Source organism: Manis pentadactyla, chromosome 8, assembly GCF_030020395.1.
Source record: "Manis pentadactyla isolate mManPen7 chromosome 8, mManPen7.hap1, whole genome shotgun sequence".
Taxonomy (NCBI): domain Eukaryota; kingdom Metazoa; phylum Chordata; class Mammalia; order Pholidota; family Manidae; genus Manis; species Manis pentadactyla.
This window is the reverse complement of record NC_080026.1, coordinates 116,273,936-116,298,380: the sequence shown is the minus strand read 5'-3', so window position 1 is coordinate 116,298,380 and position 24,445 is coordinate 116,273,936. Positions and strand designations below refer to the sequence as shown.

The following is a 24,445-nucleotide window of genomic DNA, read 5'->3' as shown; positions in this document are numbered from 1 at the left end:
CTGGGTCCTGCTGAGCCCAGGTCTCTGCTCCGTCAGTCTGGGGTCTCCCCAGGGTTAGAGAGGGGCAGTGGGGTCTGGTTCCCCAATCCCTGGGACCTTAGATGGTAATACCGAGTACTCCCTGGTGCTGTAATACCCATTAGACTACAAGGTCTCTTAGTCCGCAGAGAGGCCACAGGGAGGGCTTTCATGTAGCCCCTAGCACAGGCCTGGCACACAGGCCTCATAATACTGGCAATGATCATTCTGAGGGCGGCTACTGGGACCAACTGGGAGACACTGGAGCACAGTCAGGACTGGGTCTGGGGAGAAGGGTCAGGCCAGAGTGGGGGTATTTCAGAGTTGGATGCAACAGGAATAGCAAGTAGCGGTATCACTGAGGGGGACCAGTGAAGAGGGTCCAGGGTCAAGGGCAGGCTTGAGGAATGCTTGGAGGGGTGGGGAGCAGCAGGGACTGGAGAGCAGACGTGGGGAGGGGACCGTAGACCGGGCATGCATGCTGTAGGTGGCACACTGACATATTTTATTTGGCTCATATGATTTTTAATGAATTTTTGCTATAGCAGTGACGTAAAATTGGGGGATTTTGATAATCTAGATTTCTGGCTTCTCATAGAAAAAAAGATGATGCTATTCTTGGTGCACAGAACATGTGATGTGGTGGCTCTGCCCCTTTGATAAAACATGTGTGACCCAGCTGACCCCAACCCTACCAGTTAGATCTCCAGCACCTGCAGTCTTGCCCGTTTTCTGCAGAGGTGCTCCTCTCCCTGGCATTTGGCTTAACAACCCCTGCCCCCAGGAGGTGTGACTTGAAAGGAGGTATGGGAGGGAGCCCAGTGGCTTTGAGGACTGTAGACCTGAGGAAGGTGAGCCTGGCTGGAGGCCAAGACAGAGGTTCTGCCCAGTGGGTGCGGATTGGAAGGTGACTGGGCATGGGGAGGGGCGGCTGCAGAGATGCTAAGGGAGGAGGGGCTGGGGGCCCGGAACCACACCTCCTACCTACTTTCTCAATTTGTTGTTGTTCCTCTTCCTTCCTCTTTCCTCTCTTACTTTTTTGCCTGCCCCTCCCTCTCCTACCAAGACCTGAGGCCTGCCATAGTTCCCCTGACCCCTCCCTGTCCCTGTTTCGGGTGCAGATAAGGAGACCTCAGCCAGAGACCCCCAGTGGTAGCACTATGGCCTTGCCCTTGCTGGGGCGTGGGCCGGCTCTGCAGGGCCCTTCTCCATCCCAGAAGGGCGGGAGCCAATCACGTCGAGCGGTAATGTGTTCAGAGCTGCCCTTACTGAACCATCTGAGCTGAGTCTGCTGGTCCCTGGCCCTGAGTTAGGTGAAGAGGAAGGCGTTTCTGGAGACATCACTCCCACAGCTGGCCATCTCCTCCCAAGTGGGTGCTAAGTCAACTCCTGCTGACTTATGGGCTCCTGCAGCATGCCAGCCCCAAGTCTGGTGCCCTGGAGGAGGCAGGAAGATGTTCAGCCTCTGTAGCTCCCTGGAACCAGAACTGCGAAGGCAGGGACTGGTGGGTGACCTGACACAGTAAAGAGCAGGAAGGTGGCCTGGGCTGCAGGAGTGCAGACAAGGGGCGGGCTCCCCAGAGAAGGGGCCTTGGAGCCGGACCTGAATGACGATGGGCGGGAAATCTGGTCTGACTCCAGGGTGGGCCACAGTCTCTACTACCGAGAAGCGTGGAATCGGGGATGAGGCAAGATAGGCCAGACCATGGGAGAAGGGCCGCACCGGGGCTTCAGACAGACTGCTCATGGGGCCCAAACTCCAACACCAAGATTCAGGGTCAGACTCGTACTCTGCATTCTTATACGTCCTGCTTCTCCAAGGCTAGAAAGCTTGGAGTACTGCAGACCTGAATGGTTTTGGTGGACACTCCGGGCAGTGGTGCCTGGGAGGTGCCACCAGGCAGGAAGAGTTGGTAGGGCTCACTCATCCCCTGGCAGAGCTGAGGGAGGAGAACCCACTCACTGCAGACAGGGAGTTTGAGAAGCCACCCAGTGGACTTCCTTATCAGTCTCCTTACAAAGTAGGGAAGGATATTGCAAATACCGAACTGATGTTCTGAAAATTAAATGGCAAAACACACACAGAGAACTTAGCTTCGTAAATGTAAACGCCACTACTGATGAAAATGGCTTACCTCTCCCTACTCCTCTTCCGTCTGGGTGGGAGTCCCTGAGGGGGTCCACAGGTCATGTCCAGCCCTCCAGGATCGCTTCCACCCACTCTCCCAGTCAAGCGTGTCTTCTCTTTAGGCCTGTTTCCTCATCTGTAAAAAACGGGGCTTAGATCAGTACAGCACTAAACTCTGGCTTTCTTAAATGTCTGGTTTTATTTCCCCAAACAACTATACCGCGTTAGCTGGGACTGTGAAACCCTAGCTCCAGGCCAGGTGCACAGTCGGGTTTCAGCCCAAACTTATCAACAGTTTGGTCTCCCTTGGCCCCTTCTTTCTCAGAGGGCCCAGAACCTAAGCAGTGGGAAAGGGACACAGCAACCCTATGGGGCCAGAACTACAAGTGCCACCATCCCACCTCCTTTTTCCCATTTCATAAGGAAACACATCAGCTGCTCCTTTTAACTCTGAAGATGATGCCAGGGCCCGGGCTGCTTTTTGCTGTTGTAATGAGCAGAGCTAATGGCATCCGACAGGCTGGGCATGGGACAAACCTTCAGCAAGCTTCAGAATCTGGGCTGCAGCGACACTGTGGGAAACCCACCTCCTCCTCCCTGGAAGCCTGCCTGGCTTGGGCAGGAGTGGGTCGCAGACTTCAGTGTGCATTAGAACCACCTGGTGGGCTCATTAAACACACAGGTGTTGGGCCGCAGTCCTGGAGTTTCTGATGATCAGGTCTGAGATTGCATGTGAAAATTTGCATGTCTAGCAAGTTCCCAAGATGCTGGTACTGTTGAGTTGGGGACCACATTTGAGAACTGCATTCCCAGGGCGCCTACAGGGCTGCTGAGAAATGGGTCCTGGGTGCCCCTGCTGCAGAAGCCACCAAGCCAGCCCTGGGTGGGGGCAGGTGGATGATAGAGCTGAAGGGGGGTTGATGAACACTTTGTGAGGCTGGACACAGGCTCGCAGTGCTCCTGGTTTGCAGTGGGAATTCTGTCTGGAAGGAGGTAGACATAGAACCAAGGGCTTGCACACCTAGATCTCCCAATCAGGTGGGCACAGGGACAGTCTATAGATGAGGGGTCCCCAAAGAACAGAAAAGAAACTCTTCCTCTGCATTTTCATGGCCTGTTGCCTCCCCACAGGGGCTATGGTGTTTTTCCTGCTGAGAATCTGGCTGCACTCATCTCTGGGCCCTGCAGTACTAGCACAGTGGAAAGAACCTGGGCTTGGCAGGTGGAAGCAGACACAACAGAATGACTCTCAGGCCAGATGTGCCTTTTCTAGTTGTGTGACTGGAAAATTACTTGGTCTTTTGGGCATCTGTGAAACTGGGATAACTAACCCACCGCTGAGGTTACAGGGTCACATACCCAGCACATCCTCGTGAAGGCTTGATAAACAGAAGTGTGCTGCTGTTAGACAACTCTCAGTGACGTTCACTGAATAAGGCTCTGGTGGCAGTGTCGCAGGGCTCTGGGGTCCCCAAGGATGACAGACCCCAAGGACAGGAGATTTAGATTTTTGCTCCGGGACCTGGGACTTCTGGCCAGGCACAGAGTAAGGGTCTGAACAGCCATTGGTCTGGGCTGACCACCTGCATCCCTCTGCCCAGGGCAAACAGAGGATACCCTCTTACCCAGCGTCTACTGACGCAAGACCCTGGCCCTTTGCCAGGCTAAGTTTAGCTGTGGCCTGCATGGACCCCCTCATGCTCTGTGGGCAGGACGGGGGTGGAGAGTAACTAAGCAGATTTCCTGTGGGCTTCCTGGCAAGCAGACAGACAAAAGCCCTGGGAGTGACCCAGGTTTATTTTCAAAGCCAAACCCAACTGGACGTCTCAGATCACATGTGTGGAGCAGCCTTGTTAGAGATGAGAGCTTGGACCAAGGCAGAGGTAGACGTCCTTCCAGCTGGGGAAGAGGGTGTGCATGCGTGTCCACGTTTTGTGGGAGGCTCCCAGGGACCTGCCCTGTCCCTGTGGTCTCCGCAAGTCAAACCACACGGATTCTGTTCCCTCATTCTTCTGCGCTCCCTGGCCCCCAGGACAGTGTCCATGTGACTTAGTCTGGGGAGGGGAAATGGGAGGATTCAAACTCAGCACCATCTGGTAAGCAGTGAGCAGCCACCCGTTCTGCATACGCTAAGGTGCCGTGAGCAAGCCAGCCAGGGAGTGCAAAGTTAAAAGGAGCAAAGTGGCAGCTGGGACCCCACCTGATCCCGGGGAGGGAGCCGATGATTTAAAAGTTGAGGATGGAGTCAGAGGGAACTGAACCTCCAGGAGTATCCAGGGCTCTGAAGGCTTCCCCAGCTGTGGGCGGGTAGGGTTGGTGGAGTGACGTGTCAAGGGGCAGCACCCTGGGAGGGGCACCGTGTGCTTTCAGAAGCACTTCTGAGCGTGTGCTTCTCCGTGCCCCAAGGACGTGGGCAGAGCTAGCATGCTTGGAGCGTGAGAAAACAGAGACCCATGTGGGCTGAAGGTGAGTGAGCTGGTTTTGTAGGGTGCCTGCTGGGATGCGCTCTGAGCTCAGCACCTGACAGGGGTTACTCCCTAAGCCAGCCTTCCTGTGAAGGAGGGCCTGCTGTTAGCTCCCTCTCACAGGTAAAGCGCTGGAGCCCTGGGGAAGCTAAGTGACTCACCCACAGCCTAGGCCTCTTGCACTATGTGGCCTCGTTTGCCTCAGGCCCCCATCGTCTTGTCTGTAACCCTACTATTGTCAGTGTTTCTGGAGCTTCCTGCGTCTTTCCAGAGTACTTCATAGGGCCACCTGTGTGGCGGTCACCAACCCCTGAAGGCAACATCATCTGCATACTCCCATGCCATGACAGCTATCCTTTTATGAGAAAGTATACCCAAGGGGCAAGCATTTTGCTAAGGACTTTATATGCATTACCTCATTCAAGCTTTACCATAGCAGGTGTTTTATTCCCATTTTACAGATGATAAGACTGAGGTGCTGGGTAGTGGAGTGGTTTCTCCAAGGTCACATATCTCATAGGTATACGTGCTAGGTTCCAACCCAGTTTCTCTCCCCTCCAGAGTCCTCTTAGCCCCTTCCACACACAGTCGATTGCTGCATGTGGTTTGGAGTCTGAAGTCTTGAGCCTTGCCTGCCCCAGAACAAGGAGGCCTTTACAGCCCTTCATCCACCAGCACAGGTGGCCCTAGGGAGGCTGTCAGAGAGGAGAGGGACTCCCCAGGCATAGGGATTGGCAATGGCACCTGACCCCGGTTGGTGTCATCCTACCTGGAGTTAACATGGCAACTGACCTCCTGGCTGGGAGTTCCCAAGAGCTATTATGTGACTTGTCAGGACCTGCTGTGCCTGAAGGTGGCTGCATTTGGCATGGGGGCTCCAAAAGGTCTCAAAATCCACAAGTTATCTCCAGACTGGCTGCTGACTGGTATTCTAGAATGAGTGTGCCACACCTATGTCTTAACGTTCTGGTCCACGCTGATGAGCCGGCCTTGGCGGTTTGCCGCGGACCACCCTGGCAAAACTTTCCATTGATGTTTCACTAATGTAGAAGCCAGGGCTGACCTGTTTCTGCAATTATCTAGCAAGCTGCTCCTTGTCTCAGGGAAGAAAAGCTGGCTGGCTGCCCCCTGCATGTTTTCCTCACCCCCTCCCTTTTCAGTCTGGCTTCCTCCACTTTCTTCTGTCCTCTGTTTCCTCCTCAAGTGGAAGCACAAAAGTGCCTCAGAGTTCACCTCTGAGGCCTGGATATTTCCGAATTCTGCTGTTGCTGGACCTCCCTTCCACCCAGCCCTCTTGGCTCCTCCTGACGCATGCAGCTGTGTACAGTGTGGACCCGCTTCTCGGCAGTAGGCTCTTTCCAAGTGTGGCACTCAGGTCGTCTGCATCCTGGCGTTGCCGGGTAGAATCTACAGAGGTCCCTACCTGGTGGCAAATACCTGCTCCTTGGTGCCATTAGGGTAAAAATCAGAACAGGTGGTTATTAGGGTGCAAATTCAAGGTCAGGGAATGGGGCTCGGTAAAAACACAGTAGCTCCTAACAGCATGTGTTGGCATGCGTCAGTGGGGCAGTGGGAGGAACTCTCCTGTGTACTTTATTGTCCAACCAGGGTCTCATGTGGCCATTTGCTCTCTTAGCTGCGGTCCCAGACAGGACAGAACAAGTGTGGAAAAAGCCAATTGTTGTTTCCCACAGTACCTGCCAGGGAGAGGAGAGGGTATAATGTCAGGCTTACACTACAGGATGGTGCCTCTGAGACTTTAATGTATTAAAGATGATATTAAAATGCAGATTCTGGTTCAGTAGGCCTGGAGTGGGGCTGAGATTCTGCATTTCCAGCAAATTCCCAGGAGATATTGCAGGTGCGCAGTCTGAACAGCAAGGATTATAAGGGGTTAGCCCTTCCCCAGAAGTCACCTGAGACCTAAAAATCCTTTTATCCTGGAGGAATAGAGTGTCTCCTTCCACAATTAAATCAGATTTAAAGTTCAGATGACACATGAGAGGGAAACCAATGACTTGGTCACCCCGGTTGTCACCAAAATTGTCCTGGATGAAGACCCAGGAGGTCAGTGTCTGAATTTGGGATACAGACTTCCAGATCAGAAGGACAGGTTTACAGTGGGGGAAGATCAGTTCACAAAACTGCTTCCACAAAGTTGTTATTCATTGAATACATGCTGTCCCCCATTCAGTGTGCTGTGTATGCAGTTTGTGTGGATATCCATCCATTAGTGTGGTGACCCTGTGGGTACTGTGGCTTTCCTCTGGTGCAGTAAGGAAATGGTCTCAGAGAGGTGAGTTAATATGCCCAAGGTCACTTAGCTAGTCAATGACAAGGCTGATTTTGGAATCCAGCCCTCCTGTTCTTCTCCACTAGACCTTGAAGAAAATGTGTTCACCACAAGGCATTCACTAGGAGAAGAAGGGAATGGCTTATTCAGGACTGTTTTTGGTTTCAAATGATGGAAAAATAACTCAAACTGACTTAAACAAAAAGGAGAATTTACTGATTTGTATGACTAAAGAGTTCAGAGGTGATGGCTTCAGACATAGCTGGATCCAGGGGTTGGGAGACTGCTTTCCTCTATGTTGGCATCTTTTTCAGGCAGACCCCTACTTTGAGGCAGCTACAGAGCCACCACCAGCTGTTCCCTGTTCCCTCGGAAACCCTAGACCACAGTCATATGTTCGTCCCTGGAGCTGGGGCAAGGTTATCCCCACCCAAGCCATAAGGACTGGGAGTAGAAAAAGGCTGATTCCCAGGCAAAATGGGGTACTGCTACCAGAAAGAGGAATGTCTGGACATACAGAACAGAGATCCACCACAGTGGCTGTTCAGCCAGGATCGGTGGTGCAGAACTTCGGGCTCTTGTTCCCAGGACTAGACTGAAGCAGGACAGGAGATAGTGGGTTGGGTGGGAGCAGAGCTCCAAGACACTCACCTGCTTGGTGAGGTGGAGGTCGGTGTGCAGGTCTAGGGAAGACTTGGCATTGTTGGGAGCTTGGTGTGACTGTCTGTCTGTCTCTCTCCCCCTAGGAAAGCCCCAGCATGGCACTGGAGCTCTTCCGGGTGTGTCTGGTGGTGGTGACAGCCATCGTCAACCACCCTCTGCTGTTCCCTCGGGAGAACACCACCGTGCCCGAGAATGAGGAGGAGATCATCCGCAAGATGCAGGTGTACCAGGAGGAGCTGCAGCTGCAGCAGCTACGCCTGGAGGAAGAGGTGGCGCGGCTGGCGGCCGAGAAGGAGGCCCTGGAGCAGGTGGCGGAGGAGGGCCAGCAGCAGAATGAGAACCGCATCACCTGGGACCTGTGGAGCACTCTCTGCATGATCCTCTTCCTGGTGATCGAGTTGTGGCGGCAGGACCACCAGGACGGGCCCTCACCCGAGTGCCTGGGTGGCACCGAGGACGAGCTGCCTGGCCTGGAGGGTGCACCCCTCCGGGGCCTCACCCTGCCCAACAAGGCCATGCTCGACCACTTTCAGGAGTGTTGCATACGGGGAGCCACAGCCGAAGCGGCTCGTACCCGTGAGTTTGTGGAAGGCTTCGTGGATGACTTACTGGAAGCTCTGAGAAGCCTCTGTAACCGGGACACAGACATGGAGGTGGAGGATTTCATTGGCGTGGACAGCATGTATGAGAACTGGCAGGTGGACAGGCCGCTGCTGTGCAAACTCTTTGTGCCCTTCACGCCCCCAGAGCCCTACCACTTCCATCCAGAGCTCTGGTGCTCCAACCACTCCATGCACTTGGATAGCCAGGGTTATGGCCAGATTAAGGTGGTCCAGGCTGAGGATATGCTGGGCTGCATCTGTGGCAAGACCAAACTTGGTGAGGACATGCTGTGTCTCCTCCACGGCAAAAACAACTCGGTGCAGCTTGGCTGTGAGGCAGAAGACCCACTGTGTGCCCGAGATTCCCCATATCTGGACTCAGTGCAGATCATGAGGTGGTTCCAGACAGCCCTCACCAGAGCCTGGCACCGCATTGCCCGCAAATACGAGTTCGACCTGGCCTTTAACCAGTTGGACACCCCAGGGTCCCTCAAGATCAGGTTCCGCTCAGGCAAGTTCATGCCCTTCAACATGATTCCTGTGATCCACTGTGATGACTCGGACCTGTACTTTGTCTCCCAACTTCCCAGGGAGCCCTCTGGGGGGACCCCAGCGTCCAGCACTGACTGGCTCTTGTCCTTCGCTGTCTACGAGCGACACTTCCTTAGGATGATGTCAAAGAGGCTGCCTGAGGGTGCCTGCCACCTCACCTGCTTGCAGATCACCTCCTTTCTGCTCTCCAAGCAGAGCCGCCTGACCGGCCCCAGCGGACTTGGCGGCTACCACGTGAAGACAGCGCTGTTGCACCTCCTGCTCTCCCGGCAGGCCGCTGACTGGAAGGCTGGGCAGCTGGATGTGCGTCTGCATGAGCTGCTCTGCTTCCTGGAGAAGAGCCTGCTCGAGAAGAAGCTCCATCACTTCTTTATTGGCAACCGAAAGGTGCCCGACACCGTGGGACTGCCCAAGGCCATTCGCAGGGCGCAGCCTCTCAACCTCTTCGGGCCGTTTGTCCTGCAGCGAAGTCTCTACCGCAAGACGGTGGACTCGTTCTATGAGCTGCTCAAGAATGCACCAGCACTCATTAGCGAGTATTCCCTACATATCCCCTCAGACCATGCAAGCCTGCCCCCAAAAGCTGCTGTCTAATAGCCCATCCAGGACCCAGGACGCACGTCCACACCTCGGGGGCATCAGCAGGCCCCGTCCTGGAAGAATGGCAGGCTTTGCTGGGAGCCTCCGCTCCCAGAGAAGCCAGGCCCTATGGTGCAGGGGAAACAGAATTCCAAGCTAGAAGCTGGATTACTTTCATGCCATGGGAGTCTGCTGGTGAGGCTTTGTCTGGGTTTGGAGACCAATCCTTACAGCTTGCTTTTGGATCGCCAAGAATGGCCAGGATGATGACAGAACACTCTGGACACTGAATTAGAGACTATCTACAAATAGTATAAAAAATAGTAACCACAGTGGGACCCCTATTGTGTGGACTATGAATGAAGGCTGGAAATCCCCACATGTGTCCCTATTAGTGCTTTGGTTGCAGATGCCTAGGGCCAAGCGTTATTGGAAATCAGGGTGTGTGGTCTTAACATGGATCCGTCTGCATTCCTGTAGATCCTCTATGATATTCAAGTAAAGGCTGACCTGGGATGTAAAAAGAATCATACCCAAATGGATGTTTTCATGTCTCTAATTCAGGAGAACCCAGTGGTGGTGCAGGTGCTAAAGGCAGAAGCTGAGAGACACAGGGTGACTGGGGCAAAGGACAGAGCCTGGTACCCAGGGTGCTGAGTTATAGCTCACAGTCTGGCCTCTGATGCCCGGATCAGATAAAGTGCAGAGCTGAGCGGTGAGAGAAGCCGCAGCCCCGAGTTTTCCTCAGGATCCTAATCCTACAGCAGGACATGCCTGGAAACAAGAGCCACTGTGGAAACCCGGCTCCATCTGTAGGCCCCTAGCTGTTCACTCCAGTGGGGCTCCCTCACCACACAGAACCCCCCTTTCTGGATGAACCTTGCTAGCCACATAGATGACCAGGACCCAAAGAGCCCAACAGAGGGCCGGCTGACTGGGAACACATAGGGCAGACCTCGAGGCCCAGCCCGCGGGCCTTGGCCTCGTCTCCAGCCTGGGTCAGCGGGGTTGGGAAGCCCCTCCCTCCACTGGTGACATCACTGGCCCATAGGGGGTTCCTCTCTCAGCGTTACCTCAGTAGCCCTTGTGAGGGCCAAGGAGGAAGCAAGAATGAGGGCACCTGCACCAGCACTAGGTTCTCCTGCCAGAGTTCAAGCTGGCCGTGCCTCCTAGACGCCATGCTCACTTACAGGGGGTGTCAGGCTCACCGGGGCCTGAAAAGGAACCTACTCCAGAGGTGCTCTCGCCTTGCCTCGGAGTGTTCTAGAGAACGGACAGTCTGCCTGACAGCGCTAACTCACAGCGGGAGGCTGGGCTCTGCTGGCATGGAAGCCTGTAGGAAGCCTTGCATGTGAGCTGGAGTCAGACTGAGCTCCAGAGAATGAGCCTGCCCACATGGTCTCCCACTGAAGCCCCAAGCCCCCCATTCTGTCAGGATCACTTCCAGAAGTGGGGTGAATTGCCTTATTTATTATCGCCTGTGCCTTCCCATCCTCCTCATCCCATTCATCTTCAACTTTCCAACGAGGCAAGTTGTGCTTGGAGGAGGCCCCGCAGCCAAGAGCCAGCGTCTAGAAGCCAAGACCAAGCCTATGTCTTCATCCGCTTCCCCTTTGCTTCTAGGAGAAAGTGAGCTGAAAAATTATCTTCTGGCCTCTTGTTTACTCAGAGAGGACAACTCAGTGGGAAAATTGGAGTCTTTTGAATCAGAAAGCATTGGGGATCTTGGTGTTTCATGCTGCCTTATTTATATTAAAGGATGAATTAAATTCTTCCAAGGAGTAGAAACTAGTCGCAGTGTTTGTTTTTTAACTTCAAGGAGATGGTGTTCTGATAGCTAAGAATCTAAAAGTTCAAACAGAACAAAGCAGTTAATTTACCTACCTGCTGACATATTTATAAGTGCTAAATACAAATACTGAATTAAGCCCAAAGAGGGAGCTAAGGCTTTCAGTCTCCTTCTGATTTGTTAATGCATGTTTCTTCCCTTTTCCTGAGGTCTCCTCCACCTTTTTGGGGGGTCCTCCTCCATGCCACACTCAGCCCCTCTCTCCTTTCCATACTGCAGCAAAGTTGTGGCTCACTGGATCAGAGAATTTGGAAGAGACTGCAGCCCCTCGCTCTTAGTCTAGAAGAGTTTCCTCCACGTGCTAAGCTTTCCATGGAGGAGCTCAGTCCCTGCAGGGGGGATGTCCTGCTTCAGGCCAGCGCTGCCCATCACTGGGAGGATGGAGGCCACATAAGGAAGCCCACCTGTTGCAATTTTGATCCCCCTTCTCTGGGATCCACTTCCTCTGGAATAAAGGGGATACCACAGTCTCCACATGCTCCCTCTTTTGCCTGAGTTCTCAACTGATTCAAACTAAAGCAGGAAAGAGCAGCGCTATTTAATGGGCTCCCTCAAATTCCAAAACTGTGTATCATATTTTACTTTTTTATTTGAGCTCTTTGAACTTCACACTTGAAGACCACTCAACGTTATCAACTTTTTCCATTAGAACAAATTTCTGATTCCCAAACAGGACAAATCAACACCAATAGAAGGACTGTAAATAAAACAGATACGTTTCTGTACAGCAAAAGACACCATCAACAGAACAAAAACGCATCCTACAGTATGGGAGAATATATTTGTAAATGACATATCTGACAAGGGGTTTACATCCAAAATATATAAAGAACTTACACACCCTGAACACCAAAAAAGCAAATAACCTGATTAACAAATGGGTAGAGGATATGAAGAGACAGTTCTCCAAAGGAGAAATTCAGATGGCCAACAGGCACATGAGAAGATGCTCCACATCACTAATCATCATGGAAATGCAAATTTAAACCACAATGAGATATCACCTTATACCAGTTAGAATGGCCAGCATCGAAAAGACTAAGAACAACAAATGCTGGCAAGGATGTGGAAAAAGGGGATCCCTCCTACACTACTGGTGGGAATGTAAACTAGTTCAACCATTGTGGAAAGCAATAGGGAGGTTCCTTAAAACACTAAAAATAGAAATACCATTTGATCCGGGAATTCCACTCCTTGGAATTTACCCAAAGAAAACAACTTAGCAGATGCAAAAAGATATATGCACTCCTATGTTCATCGCAGCACTTTTTACAATAGCCAAGATATGGAAGCAACCTAAGTGTCCATCAGTAGATGAATGGATTAAGAAGAGGTGGTACATATACAAAATGGAGTACTATTCAGCTATAAGAAAGAAACAAATCCTACCATTTGCAACAACATGGATGGAGCTGGAGGACATTATGCTCAGTGAAATAAGCCTGGCAGAGAAAAACAAGTGCCAAATGATTTTCTTCATTTGTAGAGTATAACAATGAAGCAAAACTGAAGGAACAAACTAGCAGCAGACTCAGAGACTCCAAGAATGAACTAGTGGTTACCAAAGGGGAGGGGTGTAGGAGGGCAGATGGGGAGGGAGGGAGAAAGGGATTTAGGGGTATTATGTTTAGTACACATGGTGTGGGGGATCATGGGGAGAACAGTGTAGCACAGAGAAGGCACATAGTGGATCTGTGGCATCTTGCTGTACTGATGGACAGTGACTGCATTAGGGTATAGGTGGGGTCTTTTTCATGTGAAACCTTCATAAGAGTGTATATCAATCATACCTTAATAAAAAATTTTTAAAAATAAAAAAATGAAAAATAAATAAAAGGAAAACAGATACATTTACAGATAGCCAAAGACTGAAAATTTTAAAAGAAAAACTGCTTAGCAGAAGTTATGGTTGGGCCAGACCTTCCCAAAGAGAAAAGTATGGTGCCAATTACTTAGTTAAATCAAGCAAAGGACTCTCTTTATCCCATATAGCTCATAATCAACTAAGGACTCCCCTATAGCTATAGATCTAGATTCCTACATGACTGGCTGAGATTAGAGCAGCACAAGCCCTTTATCTAGGTTTCTATGTTCCTATCTTTATCACTCAGGCGTGACCAGCTTGTGCACTGTATCATGCAGTGTAGGATTGCAGTTAAGAAGGTGAGCTCTGGAGCCCGCAGACCCGGCCCCATGCTGGGCTCCATTCAACATGGAACCCAGGGCAACTTACCCGCTTCCTCCACCAACCCTCAATTTTCTCATCTGTGAAGTGGTGGCAGTGTTAGTGCCAACCTCAGAGGTTATGGTGAGGAGTGGCATAGCCACGCATGAATGAATGTGAGCTCTCATGAGGAGAAGGCATGGAGATCCGAGAAAGCAAGTCTGCAGAAGCAAATCCATCCCTGACAGAAAGATCAATGGTGTCCCCCACCCACCACCCTTCTCTGAGGAAAAGAAAGCAAATCTTGTTGTCCTAAGGTCTAAGACTTCATTATACCCCAGTATGGCATAGGTGAACCCCCCCGACTAGTGTCCTGGACTTCTGAAAAAATGACTATGGCATCACTTTGTTTGAAGAAACTAATAGGATGGTACTAAAACAGCAGAATCTGGCTAACGAAAATTCAAACCAAAGGCTATTTTAAGTCATGTATAAATAAAATCTTACCTACAAGGGTAAAGGAATGAATTGTTCAGTTTTTATGGATTCCAGAAAGCCCCAAACCTTCTTGATGTTCAGGAATAGATAGTAATTACTCAAACTTTTATCACTGGCTTTGAAATATATACTTCCAGCTTATGATTGGCCTTCACGGCACAAATCAGAACCGTATCTAATCAACGGATCAACTCTGGAACATCTATATAACTCTTCTGCTTTACAGAGCAGAGGTCCTCTTGGGAATCAAAACAAGTCATATATGGGCATTTAAGGGAACCCAGGATGGGTCCTTAGGGAAAGTGATGAGGTATTTTGAAAATAAACAGCTGCTTAGTAATTTATGTTTAGTATCTGTTTTTAAAGCTTTTCATTTACTCAGTGTAGGAGAATGTCTTTAAGTTTATGTGATGTTTATGGGTATGAGCAACTTTTATATAAGTACTCATAAAGTAATTCAAGCCCTAACAGGGTCTACTTGGTACAATAAAGTCAAGAGTAGCATATGGATGAAATGGATGAAGCATCACTTATCTTCTGCCAGCCTCTCCCCACTTTCAAGATACATGTTCACATTCCCATGGACTTTCTTAAATCCAAGTATGACATCAAAATTCCTTAAAGTTCTTGATACAGCAGATTGGAGCCCTGCCTCAGACAGACATTTCTCTACCAGATTTCTCACGGGTCAAGTCTAAAACTCCAATAAGAAAGCTGTCTTCCTATAAACCAGCACAAAGCACTGGGGTGTTTACAGACACATCCCAGGGATGTACGAGGACTTCCTAGTTAGACCTCCTTAGAGGCTTATCAAAGTCTTCAGGGCCCTCAGTAGGAGAGCTCCCTGCGATGCAGACCTGATACCTTTCAGACCTGTGAACTGACTCATCCCCTTAGAATCCTAGGCCATCAGTACTGGGAGGGCGGCTAAAACTCATCTAGCATGACTGCCCTCCCATTTGCTATTGATTTACACCATGATCACTACACAAAAGGATTACAAGTGCAGTGTAAAAAAGAAAGTGTACAATAAAATATTAAATATGAAAAATAATAAAGTGCTAAGATTAGGGAAAACAGAAGAACAGAAGGTCAAAACCAGGAAGAAAAATAACATCAAGATATCAAGCCAAGGGTCCTGCAGAATTCCTTAAATACAGCTTTGAATTTGACTTGAGCTTCCTGGCAGCTGAAGTGGAGAGGAAAACATGCTGGGTACCTGGTCCCTGTCTCTCTCATGGAAGCACAAGAGACTCACTTTATGGAGCAGGGCACTCGGTCCCAGGGACGTAAAGGGGCTCTGGTTGTGCCAGAGCTAAGACAAAAACACCATTCTCCTAATTACCAGAGTAGTGTCAGCCCTTGCGTCACTCAACTTCAAATACATACGCATGAGGACTTCAATCACGGAAGTCTCTTGTGAATTCTTTGCTTGTTCTTTAAATTTAAGTATCAGACAAAAGCTTACAATCCGCAAACTCTGAACCCTTCTGCTGCTCTACAGCCAAGGGTTGGTCCAGCTCTGAGCTTCCCCGTGAGAACTCTGTCTGCTTTTCTCCCTTTCTCTCAATCAGGGGCTCTGCCAGAGCACCTAACAGGGAGGTGAGACACAATAATGGTAAAAGGGCTTAGCAAATTCTCTGCTTCCTCTTTTATTCCATTGATAGGAAGGCCTTCAGGCAATTTCACTAAAGTAGTTCTCCGTGTTCTCAGACTAGGGCCTTTGCTTACAGCCTATTAGCTACTTGAAAGATTTTAGGACAGTCAGAAGTAAAATAAATCGACAGTCATAATTTCCAAAGTCTTGTCTTTACCAAGTGTTTTATCATCAAAATGGAATAGGAAGCTGCTGTTATACCTCCACCCACTTAGTGGTTAATACCCAGCATCATTTTTAAACTCAATTTTGAGTTCTTTCTGTCACCCACTGGCCACATGTAATGATGGCCATTCTTAATGTCAAATAGCTGCTCGCACAGTGGAATCCCCCACTTTCAGGACCATCGTCCTTGGTATCAACAAGCAAGGCAAAACAGCATAGAGAGGAGGCCCCCGACGTCCCCCACAAGGCCACACACCGCAGGGGAGGGGAATGAGGCTCTAGCTTCTAGCCCTGAGGTTTCCTAGAAGTATTAACACAGCTTGCATTCAGGCTTAAGCATTGATATTGTGGGAAAAGCTATTCGATGTCCTGGACTATTAGAAAAATCTATCTTTAAAATGTTCTGTTCTCCAGTTCACTGAAAAATGACTACAGAGCCTTCCCCTGCTTTTTTTGGATTTGATAAGGGATAAGGAGTTAGCATGCAAAAGAAGAGGGAGGGACTATCTGGCACGAGGAGGAGACACTATTTCTATCCCCTGGACGTGAAAAGCCTGGGTGAAGGGTCTCTTCATCCTCTGGGAGGATCTCTTGGGCTCCCCCTGGGGGCGGAAAGTAGATGCACGCTAGAGCATCAGCAGAAGGAAGAAGTGCACGGGGCTCCCCCTTGTGGCCAGCTGTGGTGAGGCTCACCGGCCGCGGCTCCCCTGGGAGGCTCTTTGGAGTTCATAAAAGATAAAGGGAGGTTCTCAAGTTTTCAAATTTCGGGTCCCTGCTACACCGATCCATAGCTGAGGCTTGAGGTAGCGACAGTGAACCGATTTAATATAAAACAAATCAAGGATATATAACAAACCATACAAATCCATTTCTTCTCTAGTAAGAAGCCTTAGAAGTAGGGTCTGCGGCACAAGACCTCTCCTGCTGCTCAGCAATCAAAACCCAGAATTCCCTATGAATATTCAAATGCAACTTGTCAATATTTGACGATTACAGGACCATCCTGAAAACTCCATGATGAAATCCGTTTAATGGCCATAATTCTCATGTCAAAATGTGCCTATAGGACAGTAGGGGGAACGCTAGGAGGGCAACGCTTGGTAAGGTAAATATCTTCAAAGTGATTGGTGAGTGAGTATTTATCAGATCTCCCAAGGGGGAGAGGACTTGCCACACATAAAAGCTGTGGAAGAAATCACAACAGGAACACTTTATAGGGCAGTATTTTTAACTGTTATATTTCTATATGTACAAAAAAGATACACAGATACACCAAACTTAAAAGTAAAAACAGAAGAGAACCCAAAAAATGTGCTTTAAAAAACAGGCAAATAGGGGACCACTGGAAGATGGTGGCATGAGTAGTTCAGAGGAAATCTCCTCCCCAAAACATATATATTTATGAAAATACAATAAATACAACTATTCCTAAAGGAGACACCAGTGGATGCAGTACAACAACCAGGATACATCTACATCTGTGAGAACTCAACATCACACGAAGGGGGTAAGATACAGCCATGGCTGGGCGGGACCCGAACGCTCCTCCACCCCAAAATCCGGCAGGAAGAAAGGAGTCGGAACGGGGAGGAAGTGAAAGCCCAGGACTGCTAAACAACCAGCTCTAGAAATCTGCACCTGGAGCGCAGACACAAGGTACACGGGGGGCTGGATACTAGAGAAACAGAAAAGCAAAACCTGCGGGCAGGTCCCCGCAACTGGTGCCCCTGAGACAAAAGAAAGGTGAGTGCTTTCTGCAAGTCTTAAAGAGACAGGGAACCCACTGCTGGACGAAGTCATCCCGGCACACTTAGCTAGCAGCTGGGAATCCCGGGGAACCATAGATGCCCTAAACCCCGGGGAGGCAGCGCAGCTCTGAAGCCCCTCATGGCACTAAGCAGACAGCCATTCTTTCTTCCAACCGGCACGGACCCCAACACACTGGCCCAGTCGCGGTACAGTGGCAGCACGTGTCGGGGGCGACGGTTCCTGAAGGGACCAGAAGCAGATCGCCTGCGCCAACGGTGCCAGAGGGGAGCAGGAGGGGATTGTGTGAGCCCGCAGTGGTGGTGAAGGAAGAGCCTGAGCGCAGCTCGAGCGCACCGGTGCCAGTGGAGCCAGAGGAGCATGGTAGAGGCCCACATGGGAGACAGCCACGCGCACCTGCAGCGGAGCCAGAGGGAGCAGGCACGCTCCCAGCAGCCGACCAGAATCCCAGCCAAACGCACAACCGCCCGGGCCAGACCCAAAGGCCGCTGCTGGCGAAGATGGCGGCGTGAGTAGTACAGTGGGAATCTCCTCTCAAAACCATACATATTTTTGAAAATACAACAAATACAACTATCCCTAAAAGAGATACCAGAAGACACAGGACAACAGCCAGACTACATCCACACCTGCGAGAACCCACCACCTGGTGGAAGGGGTAAGATACAAGCAGCACCCTGGTGGGACACGAGGCCCCTCACCCCAGCTCCCGGCTGGAGGAGAGGAGTCGGAGCAGGGAGGGAGAGGGAGCCCAGAACTGCTAAACAGCCAGCACTAGCCATCCGCACCAGAGCACACACACACAGTGCATGCGTGGGGTGCCAGAAACTAGGGAAGCAGGACAGTAAGACCTTTGAGCCAGTCCCGCAGCCAGCACTCCTGGGACAAAGAAAAGCGAGTGCTTTTTGAAACTCTTAAAGAGACAGGGACCCCACAGCTGGACGGAAGCATCCCGGGTCATAGTCCAGCAGCTGGAAATTCCAGGGAACTCCGGGTGCACTAACCCCCTGGGCAACAGCTGAGACCCCTCATGGAGGTAAACAGCCAAACAGCCCCCGTCCATTACCCCTCCGGGGCTCCGCCATAGCAGAGCAGCAGCCTGAGGCTGGCTACGCCCACAGCAAGGGAGCTTCATCCATACCAGCCGGGCAAGATACAGAGACCCAGTCTAAACATAACTGCCGAACACAAGCCACTAGGGGTCGCAGTAGTCCCAGTAAAGAAAGGCCAGGAGCATTTGGAAAAAGTCTAGGCTCTCCCAGCTGACAGACGCTTCAATAGCATACCATTGCACCTATCAAACGTGAAAAGGCAAAAAAATTTGATCCAGGCAAGACTAACCCAGACAGCTTCAACATCTTCTATATCTTCCCCTAAGAAGGAACCTGGGGAGATAGATTTAACCAGTCTTCCAGAAAAAGAATTCAAAACAAAAGTCAAAACCATGCTGAAGGACTTGTAGAGAAATATGCAAGAAAAAAGGAGGGAGAATACAGAAAAAAAACAATCTCTGGAAGGACTTCAAAGCAGAATGGATGAGATGCAAGAGACCATTAATGGACTAGAAAACAGAGAACAGGAACGCAGAGAAGCTGATGAAGAGAGAGACAAAATAATCTCCAGGAATGAAAGAATTTTTAGAGAACCGTGTGACCAATCAAAACGGAACAATATCCACATTATAGGGGACCCAGAAGAAGAAGAGAGAGAAAAAGGGATAGAAACTTTATTTGAAGAAATTATTGCTGAAAACTTCCCCCAAATAGGGGACGAAATGGCCTCTCTGACCACAGAGGTACACAGAACTCCCACGACAAGGGATAGAAGGAGGGCAGCACCAAGACACATAATAATTAAAAGAGCAAAGATCAAAGACAAGGACAGAGTATTAAAGGCAGCCAGAGAGAGAAAAAAGGTCACCTACAAAGGAAAACCCATCAGGCTATCATCAGACTTCTCAACAGAAACCTTACAGGCCAGAAGAGAATGGCATGATATATTTAATGCAATGAACAGAAGGGCATTGAACCAAGAATACTGTATCCAGCACGATTATCATTTAAATATGAAGGAGGGATTAAACAATTCCCAGACAAGCAAAAGTTGAGGGAATTGGCCTCCCACAAACCACCTCTATAGGTTATCTTACAGGGACTGCTCTAGATGGGAGCACTCAGAAAAAGACCACAGAACAAAACACCCAACATATGAAGAAGGGAGGAGGAGGAATAAGAAGGGAGAGACATAAAGAATCATCAGACCGTGTTTATAATAGTTCAATAAGCGAGTTAAGTTAGAAAGTAAGATAGTAAAGATGCCAACCTTGAACCTTTGATAACCACAAACTTTAAGCATGCAATGGCAATCAGTACATGCCTTTCAATAATCACCCTAAATGTAATGGACTGAATGCACCAATCTACAGACACAGAGTAACAGAATGGATAAAAAAGCAAGACACATCCATATGCTGCTTACAAGAGACTCACCTCAAACCTAAAGACATGCACAGACTTAAAGTCAAGGGATGGAAAAGATATTTCATGCAAACAAATTAGAGAAAAAAGAGCAGGTGTTGCAATACTAGTACCAGACAAAATAGACTTCAAAATAAAGAAGTCTACAAAAGATAAAGAAGGACATTACATAATGATAAAGGGCTCAGTCCAACAAGAGGACATAACCATTATAAATATATATGCACCCAATACAGAAGCACCAACATATGTGAAACAAATACTAACAGAATTAAAGGAGGAAATAGAATGCAATGCATTCATTTTGGGAGACTTCACAACACCACTCACCCCAAAGGACAGATCCACCAGACAGAAAATAAGTAAGGACACAGAGGCACTGAACGACACACTAGAACATCCAAAAGCAACAGGATACACATTCTTCTCAAGTGCACATGGAACATTCTCCAGAATAGACCACATACTAGGCCACAAAAAGAGCCTCAGTAAATTCAAAAAGATTGAAATCCTACCAACCAACTTCTCAGACCACAAAGGCATAAAACTAGAAATAAAACGTACAAAGAAAGCAAAAAGGCTCACAAACACATGGAGGCTTAACAACATGCTCCTAAATTATCAATGGATCAATGACCAAATTAAAATGGAGATCCAACAATATATGGAAACAAATGGCAACAACAACACAAAGCCCCAACTACTGTGGGACACAGCAAAAGCAGTCTTAAGAGGAAAGTATATAGCAATCCGGCATATTTAAAGAAGGAAGAACAATCCCAAATGAATGGTCTAATGTCACAATTATCGAAATTGTAAAAAGAAAAAATGACGCCTAAGGTCAGCAGACGGAGGGTCATAATAAAGATCACAGAAGAAATAAATAAAATTGACAAGAATAAAACAATAGCAAAAATCAATAAAACCAAGAGCTGGTTCTTCAAGAATATAAACAAAATAGATAAGCCTCTAGCCAGACTTATTAAGAGGAAAAGAGAGTCAACACAAATCAACAGAATCAGAAACGAGAACGGAAAAATCATGACGGACCCCACAGAAATACAAAGAATTATTAGAGAATACTATGAAAACCGATATACTAACAAGCTGGAAAACCTAGGAGAAATGGACAACTTCCTAGAAAAATACAACCTTCCAAGACTGACCCAGAAAAAAACAGAAAATCTAAACAGACCAATTACCAGCAACGAAATTGAAGCGGTAATCAAAAAACTACCCAAGAACAAAACCCCAGGCCAGATGGATTTACCTCGGAATTTTATCGGACATAGAGAAGACATAATACCCATTCTCCTTAAAGTTTTCCAAAAAACGGAAGAGGAGGGAACACTCCCAAACTCATTCTATGAAGCCAACATCACCCTAATACCAAAACAAGGCAAAGACCCCACCGAAAAATAAAACTACAGACCAATATCCCTGATGAACGTAGACGCAAGAATACTCAACAAAGTATTAGCAAACCAAATTCAAAAATACATCAAAAGGATCATACACCATGACCAAGTGGGATTCATCCCTGGGATGCAAGGATGGTACAACATTCAAAAATCCATCAACATCATCCACCACCACAACAAAAAGAAAGACAAAAACCACATGATCATCTCCATAGATGCTGAAAAAGCATTTGACAAAATTCAACATCCATTCATGATAAAAACTCTCAACAAAGTGGGTATAGAGGGCAAGTACCTCATCATAATAAAGACCATATATGATAAACACACAGCTGACATCATAATGAACAGCAAGAAGCTGAAAGCTTTTCCTCTGTGATTGGGAACAAGACAGGGATGCCCACTCTCCCCACTGTTATTCAACATAGTAATGGAGGTCCTAGCCACGGCAAGTAGACAAAACAAAGAAATACAAGGAATCCAGATTGGTTAAGAAGAAGTTAAACTGTCACTATTTGCAGATGACATGATATTGTACATAAAAAACCCTAAAGACTCCACTCCGAAACTACTAGAGCTAATATCAGAATTCAGCAGAGTTGCAGGATACAAAATTAACACATAGAAATGTGTGGCTTTCTTATACACTAACAATAAACTAATAGAAAGACAAATCAGGAAGACAATTTCATTCACACTAGCATCAAAAAGAATAAAATACCTAGGAATAAACCTACCCAAGGAAGTGAAAGACCTATATACCCTGAAAACTATAAGACGCTTAAGAGAAATTAAAGAGGTCACTAACAAATGTAAATTCATCCCATGCTCCTGGCTAGGAAGAATTAATATCATCAAAATGGCCATCCTGCCCAAAGCAATATACAGATTTGATGCAATCCCTATCAAACTACCAACCGCATTCTTCAATGAACTAGAACAAATAGTTCAAAAATTCATATGGAAACACCAAAGACCCCGAATAGCTAAAGCAATCCTGAGAAGGAAGAATAAAGTGGGGGGTATCTCACTCCCCAACTTCAAGCTCTACTACAAAGCTACAATAATTAAGACATTTTGGTACTGTCACAAGAACAGAGCCACAGACCAATGAAACAGAACAGAGACTCCAAACATTAACCAAAACATATATGGTCAACTAATATTCGATAAATGGGCCATGGACATACAATGTGGAAATGACAGTCTCTTCAACAGATGGCGCTGGCAAAACTGGACAACTACATGTAAGAAAATGAAACTGGATCACTGTATAACCCCATACACAAAAGTAAATTCGATATGGATCAAAGACTTCAATGCAAGATGTGAAACCATAAAACTCTTAGAAAAAAACATAGGCAAAAATCTCATGGACATAAACATGAGTGACTTCTTCTTGAACATATCTCCCCAGGCAAGGGAAACAAAAGCAAAAATGAACAAATGGGACTATATCAAGCTGAAAAGCTTCTATACAGCAAAGGACACCATCAATAGAACAAAAAGGTATCCTACAGTATGGGAGAATATATTCATAAATGACAGATCCCATAAAGGGTTGACATCCAAAATACATAAAGAGCTCACACACCTCAACAAACAAAAAGCAAATAATCCAATTAAAAAATGGGTACAGGAGCTGAATAGACACTTCTCCAAAGAAGAAATACAGATGGCCAACAGACACATGAAAAGATGCTCCACATCGCTTCTCATCAGAGAAATGCAAATTAAAACCACAATGAGATATCATCTCACAACAGTAAGGATGGCTAACATCCAAAAGACAAACAACAACAAATGTTGGCGAGGTTGTGGAGAAAGGGGAACCCTCCTACACTGTTGGTCGGAATGTAAATTAGTTCAACCATTATGGAAAGCAGTATGGAGGTTCCTCAAAATGCTCAAAATAGAAATACCATTTGACCCAGGAATTCCACTTCTAGGAATTTACCCTAAGAATGCAGCACTCCAGTTTGAAAAAGACAGATGCACCCCTATGTTTTTTGCTGCACTATTTACAATAGCCAAGATATGGAAGCAACCTAAATGTCCATCAGTAGATGAATGGATAAAGAAGATGTGGCACATATACACAATGGAATAGTACTCAGCTATAAGAAAAAAACAGATCCTACCATTTGCAACAACATGGATGGGGCTAGAGGGTATTATGCTCAGTGAAATAAGCCAGGCAGAGAAAGACAAGTACCAAATAATTTCACTCATATGTGGAGTATAAGAATAAAAGAAAACTGAAGGAACAAAACAGCAGCAGAAGCACAGAACCCAAGAATGGACTAACAGTTACCAAAGGGAAAGGGACTGGGGAGGATGGGTAAGAAGGGAGGGATAAGGGCCAGGAAAAAAGAAAGGAGGCATTACAATTAACATGTGTAGTGGGGGATGGGGGCAGGGGGAGGGCTGTGCAACACAGAGAAGTCAATTAGTGATTTTCCAGCATCTTACTATGTTGATGGACACTGACTGTGAACGGGTATGTTGGGGGGACTTGGTGAAGGGGGGAACCTAGTAAACATAATGTCCTTCATGTAACTGTAGATTAATGATACCAAAATAAAATTTTAAAACAAAAGGCCGCTGCTGGCACACAGCTGACAGGTAGGGGCGCTGGTATCACAGAGGAGCGCACCTTGCATGCCTGCCACTGCGCACAGGGCTCTGCGCTGCTCTGACGGAGACCCCACCCACAGCAGCTTGGGGGATTAACCCAGTGGCTGCTCCAGGAGTGCGGGTAACCGACACCGGTAGACGAGAAAGGCAAGGCATCCAGCAAGCAGGAAAGGACTTTCTGCTCCCAACTGGCACACCCACAACCTGCCTACAGCCACCACTATCACCATGAAAACACAAAATAATTTAGTCCAGTCCAAGATAGTTCAGACAACACCTGAGAGAGGAGCTGCAGAGGCAGAGCTAACCAGTCTACCTGAAAAAGAATTCAAAATAAAAATCATAAACATGCTGACAGAGCTGCAGAGAAATATGCAAGAGCTAAGGTATGAAGTCTGGAGGGAGATTAGAGAAGTGAAACAAACTCTGGAAGGATTTATAAGCAGAATGCATAAGATGCAAGAGGCCACTGATGGAATAGAAACCAGAGAACATGAATGCATAGAAGCT

At 48.0% G+C, this 24,445-nt stretch overlaps 1 protein-coding gene across 1 annotated transcript; it reads left to right on the top strand.

Moving 5' to 3' along the window:
- Nucleotides 1-7,367: 7,367 nt before the first annotated feature.
- LOC130684649 (inositol 1,4,5-trisphosphate receptor-interacting protein-like) lies at nucleotides 7,368-9,581 on the top strand. The gene has a single exon (XM_057506297.1). It carries the CDS (start codon nucleotides 7,663-7,665, stop codon nucleotides 9,313-9,315), a length of 1,653 nt encoding a protein of 550 aa, XP_057362280.1. The 5' UTR covers nucleotides 7,368-7,662; the 3' UTR covers nucleotides 9,316-9,581.
- The last annotated feature ends 14,864 nt before the right edge of the window (nucleotides 9,582-24,445 follow it).